This window comes from Cyprinodon tularosa, unplaced genomic scaffold (genome assembly GCF_016077235.1).
Source record: "Cyprinodon tularosa strain WSP-4 unplaced genomic scaffold, ASM1607723v1 ctg263, whole genome shotgun sequence".
Lineage (NCBI taxonomy): Eukaryota > Metazoa > Chordata > Actinopteri > Cyprinodontiformes > Cyprinodontidae > Cyprinodon > Cyprinodon tularosa.
In genome coordinates this window covers 1,048,194-1,062,053 of record NW_024038967.1, presented here as the reverse complement: position 1 = coordinate 1,062,053, position 13,860 = coordinate 1,048,194, and the positions used below count along the sequence as shown (strand labels likewise).

Sequence of the window (13,860 nt, the reverse complement as noted above, 5' to 3'; positions counted from 1 at the left end):
ATCCATAAGTAATTAGCAAAAGACAAACATTTGATAGTAATGTAAATATAAACACAGAATATATGACAAAACTGTGTATTAATTCTGTTTTCAAAACTCATTTGTGTCTTAATGATCATGCAAGACGTTGCACTGCTGAGTCACCTATTTCATCCAAATGTTGGGTTTGTGTGGTTAGAACAGAAAGTGGGTGACATCAACCAAACTATGAAGGGAAACATGCTTTATGTTTCCACAGTTGGGAAATTCAAGTGAATCAGCAGCAAAGCAAATGGGCAAAAAACATACAAGTGAAGTAATAAAAAAAGGGTGAAAAACACAATAGGTTACTCTACAAAGTAATACCTTGTCAGGACTCAGAACGTTGGACCCAGAATTCAGGCAGAAAAGAGTGAAGTGATTTATAAAAACATTTATTAACTGCTAGAAGAGTCTGCGGCTCAGCAGCTAGGGCTAGATGGCTGGAATTTCTGTACAGGGGAAAACACAGGTTAGTGACCTCGTAACTCTGATGGAGAACTATTATGGGCGTGAGTCACTAACCTGGTTTTAAAGTTCAGCCCGTGCCCAGAGGAAGGAGTGGAATCCAGCTGGAGGATTTTCCACAGCACGCCCAGAGAGTTCCAGGAGCTGAAGCCAAGAGGGCTGTAGAGCCGGCCGAAGCCAGCAGACGAGGAAGAGCAGGAATTTTTCCGGGAGAATGAGCCAAAACCAGTGTCAATGAGGAAGCAGAAGTCCAGGCCAGAAGATTAGAGATCTGAAAAGAGGTACCGTAGGGAAATCCAAGCCGGGGTTGGGAGACAGATCCAAGGTCATGAACAGGCAGAATCTAGCAGGAGTCTGAAAACAGGTCATGTAAACAAATCAAAACAGTGGCAGGCAGGCTCAGAGGTCCAGGAGCAGAAACTAGTCAGGATCAGGCAATCAGAATGACAAACTGGGTATGCTGGAGAACTATCACCTATTGCTCGAATAATCTAGCACTGATAGCTGGGATCAAACAGGTGGATGGGATAAACCAATAACCTAGTCATCAGTGAGATGGCACTACTCGGACTCGTCTATGTGGAAGTCAAACAAGTAGAAGAGGAATATGATGCTCACTAGAGTGAAACGCATTGCATTGACAATTTGTGCAATTTTGTGCTGAAAGCCCTAAAAAGAAAAGGCAACGACGTATTTGGAGAAAGACATGGCTGAGTGAACGTGGCTACTAAGTTCTGTCAATTTTACAGAAAAAACTCAATTTCACTCGATCCCCTGCCATGCTTCTGTGTTTTCGCCTAAGAGGAGAAGAAGAGTTCTTCTTTGCGCATGCCCACAGAGCGATTTGCCCACGACCACCTTACGACGACCACGTGTACACCCGGCTTTAGTTCAATCTCTAACCTTATGCTCTCTCTTCTTTTTCTCATCATAGTAGCTTCATCTGGTCCATTCCTGTTTGGTTGTGACACCATCCTAGAGAGGGATATAGGCTGTGCTGATGCCTTTGTTTATACATGTTTGTGCTCTGCCTGTTTTTCAGTGGAGTCCCGTTTCTCTGACTGTGACTAACTGGATGTGCTCTTTTTATTCTCTTACATGGGAGCTGACTCGGAGCTCGTCTTCCTGGCTGTGTGTTTCCTGGATGGGCCGCTTGTGTAGCTCGTTGACAGTCAACTTTTGTATCTCTGCTTCTTTTTCTATTTCTGCTTCTGTCTCCTTGAACTCCAGTTGGCCTCAACAGATGATCGCTCACTCTGAGTCTGATTCTGCTGGAGGCTTCTTCCTGTTAAAAGGGAGTTTTTCCTCTCCACTGTTGCTACAAGCATGCTTGGTGTGAAGGATTACATTTGAGTCGATGCAATAAACTGGTTTTCTTTAGATAAAAAACTTTGAATCAATTTGACCGTATGATCTGGTTGTATTGTCTCTGTAAAATGTCCTTGAGATGACACGTGTTGGGAATCGTAAATTCTTTATTGTCCCACATTGGAGAAATTCACTGCCTGCATTTAACCCATCCCCTGTGGGAGTAGTGGGCTTCCGCTGTGCAGCGCCCGGGGAGCAATCTGGGGTTAAGGATCCTGCTCAAGTAGCCAGAGTGGCAGTCTGTGGGAGGACCCAAGCACATTGCTCTAACCACTAGACCACTAATCCACAATTGGCACTACATAAATAAACTGAATTGAATTGAATATCTTGCTGTATACTGGCGACCTATCCAAGGTGTACCCCGCCTCTTGCTGTAGACAGCTGGAGATAGGCACCAGCACCCCTCATGACCCCACTTGGAATTAAGTGTGTCAGAAAATGGATGGATGGATCTTGCTTTATAATTATGGTACACACAGGTGGTTTTTAATCCATCTAGCACGGTGACATGAAAAAATGGCGGTGATGTGACTTGAGGTCCTCTATTAATATTGGCTGTTACTTCAATTTGTTTGAAGATGCATCACTGCTTTCAGATGCCATGCCTTGAGATCATGTGATGCGCATCCATTGATTTGCTATCCATTGTTAATGTTTTTATTGATTAAGTAAGAATTTATTGGTGTTTCTTTTAATTTAGACTAATGTAACATTTGTTATCATTGTATAATTTTTTTTAATCATACATATAGAGGAAAACAAAGCAATAATGTCATAAAGAATATGACCCAAAAAATGGGCAGCACATATTGGCCATGATGATGGTTGATATTTACCAGACAGGATCCAGACTGTAGACTGAGTTCCAGCTTCCCTAAGATCCTCAGAGATCCAAGAGATTATGTTTTTTAATACAGTGTTAAATTTTTCAGTGTTTTTATTGATATTGATTAATAGAAAAGTTAGTTTTTATACAAAATGTAGACATCTGTTGTCATTCCAGACTCAATCTTCTCTTAGTTCTTCAATTCAACTGTAAATTAGTTTTAGTATTTATGTCTTGGATGCATAGTATCGCAACATTTTCTGGATACCATATTCCCAGATATTGCTTACTGGAAATTCGTTCCCTTTTCCAGTCGGTGTTACTCCTTGTGCTTTACAAAAGAAATGTCTTCAGGATTTCAAAATGTGTAATCTTTTCTTTCTTTTTAAAGTTTTGCTTTTGTCTAGGGCCGTCCAGTTGTATTGTTTAATCCAAAGACGTGATCCCCAACTTGTCTAGTTCTCCCTTAACTAAAATTAGATCTGACTGACTTTATTTATTTTAATATGCACTGATAGTTCTCATCATGTTGAATAAGATTTTATTCAATTTTCTGGTTAATTCAATTAATCATAAAACTAAATTAATCATAATTGCATGACAACAGGTTAAAATTAAAATTAAATAAAAATGTTAAATGTCTGTGCCCTTATGATATTTCTATGAATAAAAGCAGCAGTTTGCATTAGCTTGCACTCTGTTAATAAGTGATGTAGCTCATATAATCAGCTGTCTCCATCAGTGATAACAAATCAGAGTTCTGCCATAAACTGTGAAGTTAAACAGTAAAAATGACAAACACCAGGACTCTTCAGGATTACTGAGGACACATGAGGCTACTTCTACATATGGTTTCCTTCCAATGCTATGAAATGGGGTCATTTTTAAGTTTTCAATTTCTCATGGAAGACACTGTCCAGACTATTCCTGTTGTAGGGTTATCGCTAAAGGTTCTGTTACATTTTTTGTACTTTTGTGGGGAAATGGCAGAGGGGATTATACGCAAGCAGAGCTGCAGATTCGTTTTTTTTTTTTTTTATCTCCCTGATTCTGGAAGGTCTCCACATGACAAGCCGCTGAAACGGAAAGATCGGCTCTTATTTAGAAGTTTTATTTTGCAATGCTGGGAAAACTGCAGATAATAAAATAAAGTGGCAAATATGTGGGGTTTAAAACATTTGATACTTTTAGAGGTTTGGAATACTGTTAAAACCATAAATGATCCTGTTAATGTAATGAAGTAATAAACCACCAAATGAGCAGAGTTTGGAGGTGAATCAAACATTGTACAGCTCTGGTCAGACACTTTCATACACTCATAATATGAAGCATCCTTAAAGTATGAAATTAAATAAAAAACTTTAAGACTGAAATTTGTAGGCAACAAAACGGCTGCAACTTAGAAAGTATTGCAGATCTTCTCTGATCCACACTGGCTATAAATTATCCATATGGGCATCACAAATATACATACACACCCCAATATTAAAAAAAAAAATTAATATATGGATTAATTACAATAAGGCTGATGTATTTTATTGCAATTTCTTTCTAAGTATGATTATTTTGATAAGTGATAAGTTTGAAATACTAGACCTGAATGTTGCAAAAAATTTGCAGAAATGTGAACTTAATGTAAACTATAATGCATACCTCCATAAAGGTTATTATTTTAAGGAGGTACTTTTAATCCAAATAACAAGCATTAGTTGAATTTTTTATTATTTTATTTATTATTGTAATTTATTTAATGACTGTACACCAACAATATTTGGTGGGATGATGCCCTTAAAAATAAATCATATTAAATAATACATTATTATAATAAAGTAATACAATTTTCCAGGGACCGAGTCAGTGGCGGTTCTAGACCAAATGTATCAGGGGGCCAGGAGGGGGCCAGCGGGTTTTCATGGGGGCACAGAAAGCTATGAAATAAAAAAAAAAAAACAGGGCAAGGGATTCAAATATATAAATAGTGCTGCATGAAGTGAATTTTCTATTCAGTAAGTTAAATAAAAATTCCGTATCATTAGGTCAATATACATTCAGAATTTACGAATTTTACATATTTTGACTTAAGTTAAAATAACCGTTTTCAATAAAATCTGAATTAGAACTCAAGAAAATCATAAATTCAGCTGAGAAAATTAGAGCATTCTTTAAAATTTGTTTTTATAAAAACATTTAGCAGATGAAAACTGGGATCCTTTCTCAAAACCACCAAAGCTATCACCTTATTATTTTTAAATAATTAGTAAAACAGAATTTGTAAAGTAAAAAACAAGAATTAGATCCAAAGGACCCATCAGTAACAATGTCTGTTCCAGTGCATATCATCTTTAGAATTTCTTTTAAGTATTATGTCTTCAGTACATGGGCCAGGACATGATCTACAGGGGCTCTGGCCCCCGTTGGCCCCTGTCTAGAACCACCCATGGACAGAGTTAATATCCCAAGGCATAACTCTTGAATAATATCTGGCCATTTTAGTGGGGTGCTTTTAAACTCGTTGCTTTCTTGGAGTAAACCTGGATTTAAGGCATTTCTCATAAATTTCAAGTTCAGGTCAGATCTCTTCTAATTATCTTATTTCAATAGCAATATAATAATAAGCAAAATGAAATATTTCTTCTACTGGCTGATCATGTTAGTTAACTGCTCAAGGGAAAGTACTGGTATTATAAGTCATCATTGTTTGTAGTGCAGAAGGTTTATTGTATTGTGCCTCATCTACTTTAAAATTAGCTCTGATATGTCCTTTGGGAGGATTGTTCCAATTCTTTTAGTTGAAGAATTGCTGATCTGAAGTAAAGTTAAACATTTTGGATGGAGATTTACCCTATTTTCCCACCCACTAGTTTATTGTACTAGTAGCTACTGGTGCAATAAACAATTTAACTTTTTTAGCTGTGGGAGGAACCTAAAGTACCCAGAGAGAACAACACATGGACACAAAGATCAAGCAACTATATGCATAAAGAGCCTCAGAAAGGATTTAAACTAAAATATACTTGCTATGGGGTGTCTATAACAACAAATGTGTGGATCTTGAATTTCTTATTATAATATATGTTTAATATTAATATGTTCAAGTAGGTTGGAAATGGAAACATGTTTTTATAGTGTCTAACTTTGTACATAGCTGTTTAAAAAAAGGAACATTGTTTGGTTATTACGTAGGAGACAGGATGTCCTCACTTTATATGTATATAGGGAGTTATGTACCATGGGAATGTCCAACATGTGAGTAGAAACATACAGTTTTCCTGTTTTCTGTTTATTCTCTATACCTCTCTGGGGATCTGCGCACTCTGCGTTTTGTCGCCCCCTGGTGGTCAGCGATGATAACTCCATCACGATCAGACAGCGTAGGAACACAGTGCTCGGAACATACCGCCTCCTGTTGCTGCAACTCACTGTGGGATCTGCAGTCGACCTTTCGGGTTACACACATGAACGCAGAAAGCTCGCCGGCGCGTCTCCCCGCTATGCGCGACCAGGAGGACGGTCCGCGGAGTTTATCAGCACTGCGCCCCCGGCTCTGAGTCTGGAGCTGCTGGACAAACCCCGGGCTCGTCTTTGCGGGGGGAAAATTTATTTTTCTCTCTCTTTTATTTTTATTTATTTATTTTTTTGACCCAACTTGCCGGAGAATCCGCTGTGAACGAAGGGAGGAAGAAAGGAGGTGGTTTGTTTCGTCGCTGTCTTCTGAGAAAGTGTGAAACAAGTGAAGACAGAGAGCAACAGATGTTAGCGGTGAACATGCAGCCGGCGGAGGAATGAAAGCGGCAGCGAGGCACCGGCGGCCCTTCCAGCGGTTCTGCTGCTGTGGAATCGGGCTGCTCGCCGTCATTTGGCTCGCGCAGGTCATCCAGGCTCCAGGTGAGACCTTAATTAGGACGCACAGCTGCGTCCATACGCTGCAACTTCAGCTCAACTTCAATCTTTAAAGCAAATAAACTAATGAAATGTATAGAAAACGATAAAAAAAAACATCCAAACACTGGAAGTACATTTTGTGCTATTGCAATAATATTATTAATAGCAATATACTAATGTCTCCTTATTTTCTGAATGCATCTTTCTTCTCTTGTGCTTATTCCTTATATTGTTAGGTATTTTTTTATTAAAATATTTTTATTATCTAGATACATTTCTGGAAGATTTTTATAATTAACAACCACCCCTCCTATAAAAAAAAATATATACACACCTTAGAGGGAAGTTTATATCTCCCTTTCAGAACGTGTTAACATTTTAGCACATGACCCTATGCTGTCATAAGAGGGCTTTAAATTATTCCCCCCCCTCCCTCCCTCCTAGCACTGGTTTGGTGTTTAACCCCTTAAAATAATCCCTAACTTGCTGAGTTTAGATTTCATTTTTGATGCACTTCTGGATGACATATTTCTACATGTTCCCTTACATGACCGCAGCCCATGTCTGTCTGTCTGTCTGTCTGCGCTCCTTGGGTTGATTGACTGTGCTCACCCTGCAGGGAGGTGACAGATTGTTGATCATAACTGTGGCATGTGTAAATCCAATCACTGTGGGTGTGGGCTGGGCATTATCTTTAGCTCAGGGGACCAAGTGACAATGACTAGGCACGCTAAAGGCAATGGTGTAACTATCTGCAGACTGCAGTTGCTTAGGGCCCCCCGACCTCTTAGGGGCCCCGTCACTGACTCCTGGTAGGCCCCCTACGCAATTGTGGACTAGGACGTCTCTTTGCAGATGTAATGGTGCAAAAAAATCCTGTTTTACTCACCTGATGCTATCTTTCTATACCCCAAGATATGCCAGATTTCAACATGATGGTGAGCCGTTTAAACACGACACCAATAGCAAAGCAGACAGTTGTACTTTTAATTACTATGTTAATAACTGTGTGTAGTTCATTAAGATGGTTGGTAAAAAATACACTCATATAATATGTTTCAAACCGCAATAAAGATCTTAAAAGAACAATGTATTTGAGTATTTTATTTTTTTCCCAATGACTTGGAATTATGGGTAATCCAGGGCGTAGATTAAAACCATAACTGTTACGTACAATGTGTTAGCGAAGATGGATACCAAAAAGAGGTACTTAAGGAGATTCTAGAAAAGAAAAAGCAAAGAAGAGCTGCTGGAAGAACGGAAAAAACGTCGCTAAATAAACACGTTCTTTCAAAGAACCGAAGAGGCAGAGGTGGATGTCGCTGCTGCAGTGAGTAAAGATTGCGACCAGGAGATGAATGGAGAGAGCGTGGGTGAGGAGGGGAACACAAGGTAGCCCGATAAGACTCATTTAACCCTTATATTATGTTAAGGGTCAATTTGACCCATTTCAGTTTTTGTGTTGATCAAAGTACTGGTTATCTTTTTTTCTTCTTCATGAAATTTGGTGACTTTTCCTCATCTGGGGTCATGAACATGTATGTAAAATCTGGCCACTCTGATGTGTAGTGGAGTGTCTGTGCAGAGTATGTATACAAATATGATGTTATGGGTCATTTTGACCCGGACACTTCCATGTGGGTAAGTAGCCATTCAGATAAATAAAAATGGCTCTTTGATGTACTTTACTCCTTTCATTTGCCTCTGAGACCCAGACCCAGGTGTGGTAAGGGAGGGAACTTTCTTACACTAGTTCTTGTCACTGCTCTCACATCATCTATATGAAAAAACTCACCAAAAACTTAGCTCCTGAAGGATTACAGCTGAGTAGTCTTTTTCACAAATTTTGAACTTGGATAGTGATGTAGAGCAAGAGGTTTCTAAGGCAGAGGATATTTCAGAATCAGAAGACAAAGTTATTGTTGACCCACATGATCAATTCTCCTACTATGAGATGGACTCAGAGGAAGAGTCTTCTATTATCCCCCGAACAGATGAAGGCCCAGGAATGAGGCAATCATCTTCTGCAAGAGTGACAACATCACAACACCAGAGTTGATGCAGACTATCATCAGCTAATTTGATAAAAATTCCTGGTCCTACCAGATTTGCAATCACATGAATTGAAGAGATTCAGTCAGCATTGCTCAGAATGCCCATATCATAATATAGGCAACCTGAGGTGCAAAATCCAGCTATGCATGATATATGCAAGTATACTGTATACTGGAAAGCTATCTGGAGGAAAAGCTTAGAAGAATCAGGGAATGTGTTTCAGGCTGGAGATGAATGAAGGGCTGCAAGTCATAAAATCACTTGTGACAACCTCTATGTCCTACCTGTTTGGAGAAGAACTTCAGAAAAGAAAGCTGACAAGGTTGGGAACAAGGTTCTTATCATGAATATAATGCAAGCTGATACACTATATTGCCAAAAGTATTTGCTCACCTGCCTTGACTCACATATGAGCTTAAGTGACATCCCGTTCCTAATCCATAGGGTTCAATATGACGTCGGTCCACCCTTTGCAGCTAGAACAGCTTCAACTCTTCTGGGAAGGCTGTCCACAAGGTTTAGGAGTGTGTTTATGGGAATTTTTGACCATTCTTCCAGAAGCGCATTTGTGAGGTTGCACACTGATGTTGGACGAGAAGGCCTGGCTCTCAGTCTCCGCTCTAATTCATCCCAAAGGTGTTCTATCGGGTTGAGGTCAGGACTCTGTGCAGGCCAGTCAAGTTCATCCACACCAGACTCTGTCATCCATGTCTTTATGGACCTTGCTTTGTGCACTGGTGCACAGTCATGTTGGAAGAGGAAGGGGCCAGCTCCAAACTGTTCCCACAAAGTTGGGAGCATGGAATTGTCCAAAATGTCTTGGGATGCTGAAGCATTCAGAGTTCCTTTCACTGGAACTAAGGGGCCAAGCCCAGCTCCTGAAAAACAACCCCACACCATAATCCCCCCTCCAACAAACTTTACACTTGGCACAATGCAGTCAGACAAGTACCGTTCTCCTGGCAACCGCCAAACCCAGACCCGTCCATCAGATTGCCAGATGGAGAAGCGCGATTCGTCACTCCAGAGAACGCGTCTCCACTGCTCTAGAGTCCAGTGGCGGCGTGCTTTACACCACCGCATCCGACGCTTTGCATTGCACTTGGTGATGTATGGCTTGGATGCAGCTGCTCGACCATGGAAACCCATTCCATGAAGCTCTCTGCGCACTGTTCTTGAGCTAATCTGAAGGCCACATGAAGTTTGGAGGTCTGTAGTGATTGACTCTGCAGAAAGTTGGCGACCTCTTCGCACTATGCGCGTCAGCATCCGCTGACCCCGCTCCGTCAGTTTACGTGGCCTACCACTTCGTGGCTGAGTTGCTGTCGTTCCCAAACACTTCCATTTTCTTATAATACAGCTGACAGTTGACTGTGGAATATTTAGGAGCGAGGAAATTTCACGACTGGATTTGTTGCACAGGTGGCATCCTATCACAGTTCCACGCTGGAATTCACTGAGCTCCTGAGAGCGACCCATTCTTTCACAAATGTTTGTAAAAACAGTCTGCATGCCTAGGTGCTTGAATTTATACACCTGTGGCCATGGAAGTGATTGGAACACCTGATTCCAATAATTTGGATGGGTGAGCAAATACTTTTGGCAATATAGTGTATATCTCTGAGAACAAGAAAGGACTTGAAGGCACAAATGATCCTGGATTATAACTTAACCAGAGGAGTAGTTGACAATCTGGACAAAGTCACAGCAATATACAGCTGCCAGGGCAAGACTGCCCACTACCCAACCAACATAAAGTGGAGATGGGTGAAGAGAAGAGGAAAAGGTCCCAGCTCTGTTCCTCCAGAGAGGACAGTAAAACAAGTACATCTTGTGTAAAATGTATGAATTCCATCTGCAGAAAGCAATTACATTCTTCCCATCATGTGGAGAACTTTAAAATTGTTGAATGTTCAAAATATTAGTAACTAGCGAATTTTAAAGCTAAATTTCTAAAAAACAAAATTTGTGAAGAGGGAACATTTTAAACCTAAATAAAGTGTGTGAATTTAAAACTGTATGGTTTGTCACTTGACTTAATGTTTAAGTAATCTAAAATAAATTGGTTATTGGTTTAACCTGTTTTCTTGACTATTTTGCTTGTATTTACACAGTGCGGGTCAAAATGACCCGCAACATAATGAATGTAATTTTTTTTCAACATAATATAAGGGTTAACAGCAGAATATACTAAAGTATATCCATGTCTAGTGAAGGTGAAGAATGATGAAGTGTGTATGGTTGTACTTCCTATGGGGCCCACCCAGATAATGTTGCTTACAGGCCTATTGTTGGCCATTGGCTAAAAGCATATTTTTATCTCAACTAATTTTTTCTTTTAATTGTTCTTGAATTCACGATGTGGTTTGACGATTAAAAGAGCAGTGAAGATATATTTTTAAAGATATTTGTTGAGGATTTTCTCGATTTTTTTAAAAGACCCGCCCTCTCCCCTTTAAAAAAAAATGCGTGGGCGAAAATGTACACGAGGCCATTTCTCCTCGTGCACGCTCTGTTTAAAAGCTGCTGTTCTCATAGCTCATACAAGCTTACTGTGTCCGAACGTCCGCCCTAACCCCTAAATCCTTCAATCACAAATAGAGCGGGGACTATATAGTGGAATTTATGGTGAATTCAGTTAACTGACCATTTGGATAGATGATCACTTCCCCATTGGTCCACTTCGCGGTGCCTGCGCCATCTTTGTTATTAGTTGCTGCTGTTGGGCAGCAGCAGCCTATGATGACAGCGGGACGCTGTGACAGCAAATCCCATTTTTCTTTGCGAGGAGAGCTCTCCGTGCAAAGCATTCTGGGATATATCAGCCTCTTCTGAGGCCTTTTTTTTCATCTCATACACTTTGTAGACACTTTTTCTCTTATGACCCATTTTTAAAGAACGGCGATGAGAAAGGTGAGCTTCAATGACTGTCTGAAAACGTAGCTCTCCACAGATATATGCTTGAAAGTGCTTGTGCATATAAAAAGATAGCTAGCACATAGGACTGCCGTACCTAAAATCCACCCAGAACTAAAAGATCCTCCTCTACACCTTTAGGTTATATGATATCTATTTGTCATTGTAGCTGCTATCTTGTGCATAAAGGTGCTATCTTGTGCTCCACTTTATTCCATGTTCTGTCTGTACTTGTTTAAATGATTGTAAATAATTTTCAACAAACAGAGTTTTTCTGCCTTGAAAGTCAGGAGAAAAATGTAGTCTATCCTTTCATCTGACTGTTTGTAGGTAGAGAAGGGGCTGCATGGTCCTGCTGGATGCTCCATTCAGCTAGTTCTCATGCTTCTTATATAAAATCCTTTACACAGCAGAAACAGTTCAGGTAAAATAGGGATTTTGTAATAGGTATTTTACTAAGAATCATTCTAAATTTGCAAGGGTACTCATGAGACTTTGACAGGTGTGGATGTAGCGTTAGCAACATTAATAGTTATCCAGGGTTCGTTTACCTTCATTTTACAGTCCTAACATAATAGGTAAAAAGTTACAAAAGCAAAAACACTTACTGAGTGTCTACAATTACATTTGTGGTTGCGGGCATTTCCATCTTTAACTGAATAGAGAGCAGTGTGATGATAGCAAGGCAAGGTGGGCTGTTGTTAGCACCCTTCCAGGAATAATGTAAGTCAAGGAGAAGGACTTAAATCCCTCTCTGTGGAAGGTGCACTCTTCTGTGCTTTTCTGGTGTAAACAAATAGCCAACATGAAAAAAGCCAAGCCACACTCAGCTCTTTAACAGAAGCCCAATGCTTACATATTAAAATGAAAAAGTCTGATTTCCAGGTACTGCTACTTTAAGAATATGTGAAATTGCATTATTCTTTAAGTGAATGGTAGAAATATCAACTATAATTAATTCCCATTTTCCTCTTGTTTCTTACTCTTCTTTATCATCTCATTATCATGGACTATCGCCACTCTCCTAGTTTTAACCTCTTGGTTGCTGCAAACTATAGTTGCCAAAAAAACAAAACAGTTTGGATATGTGAGTGCAACTTAAATTGCAAGGGATCTTTTTCAAATTTAACAAAAAAATTATTTTTTTAATGACTTGTGGCTTCAGAAATAATCAACCGCTTCATGAATATCATCATTAGTAGTTAGTGGAGCAGCCTATGATGACAGCGGGACGCCGTCGTGTTTTACTGTCCCCCAGGTGTTTCATTCTGCTCTTATCAGACCTGCTGAATTAAAAAACTTAGGTTTTGATTTATTGCTCTATACTAAAGAACAGTTAACCTCTGTGGCTTATTTATATAGTTGTTAACATAGCTTATAGTTTTCTGCTTTTGTACATCATCATGCCTCTCTTCTATTAAGCGTGATAATTGTTTTGAAACCACAAACCATAACTGATAACTTTATCCCTCCAAAAGGCCAAAAGCTGATTAGAATTGATAACCAGTTACGTACCCAGAGATAAGACCAGTGAGTAAAAGTATAATATCACTATATCTATACTCTACTGTTGACTCTATAAAATAAGCTGATCACTATTATTATGCCAGATGCATCAAACAAAGCCATATCTCAAGTGAACCCCCATTTGAAGGAGATGGCTACAAGTTTAAATTCTCGCTCCTTCAATGGTACTGTCTGTTAGCTGGTTGCCAGGTTTCAGTTAGTAATAGAAAATATGTATCTTAACTTCCCAGAAGGAAAGCAGTAAAGGCTTCTGAGCCTCTTTGCTTCCAGATATCATTCCCAACTTTCAAAAGCTTGACCGATGTTCACCCTCATTAGCTTCTTTTTGAAGAAACCATTTCTCAGCTCTGTCACCGAGCTGCTAGGATCCGACAGCACCTAAGCTCCATCTCTCGTGACTTCAACCTTCTATTACTGTTGGTTCAGATTTGTTTCATGTCAGCGTTGGCTTTGTAACCAGAAGTAAATGGTTTTGTATTTCAGACCTCGGACTCGTCAAAATGTATACATGAATGAATGCCTTGCAAGTCCCCTGCTGGTATAAGTGTTTGATTAAAAAAAACAAAACAAACACCCACCCTGCCATGCTGACAAGCATGATCCTATTAATAGATTAACCATCAGTAGCTTTACCTTGCAGGCAGGATGAATTGTGGTGAGATTTGTGAATTCACAAACTCCCCAAAAACCATCGTGCCAGAAATCAAAAGGTGCAATAGGCTTCATACAGAAATGTTTTGGACCAATGAAATGTTACATACATGACGTCAACGTGTCAACCAGAGCCAGAAGGCTGA

General features: G+C 39.6%; 1 protein-coding gene across 2 annotated transcripts in view; it reads left to right on the top strand.

Annotated features, from left to right (window-relative positions):
* The first annotated feature begins 6,047 nt into the window (after window positions 1-6,047).
* The window catches only part of LOC119786066 (sodium/potassium/calcium exchanger 3-like), a 64,656-nt gene continuing 56,843 nt past the window's right edge, over window positions 6,048-13,860 (top strand). For both annotated transcript variants that reach the window (XM_038289147.1, XM_038289146.1), the window contains exon 1: window positions 6,048-6,568. In XM_038289147.1, the coding sequence (XP_038145075.1) occupies window positions 6,466-6,568 (103 nt within the window). In that variant the 5' untranslated portion in view covers window positions 6,048-6,465. The remainder of the gene's footprint in view (window positions 6,569-13,860) is intronic.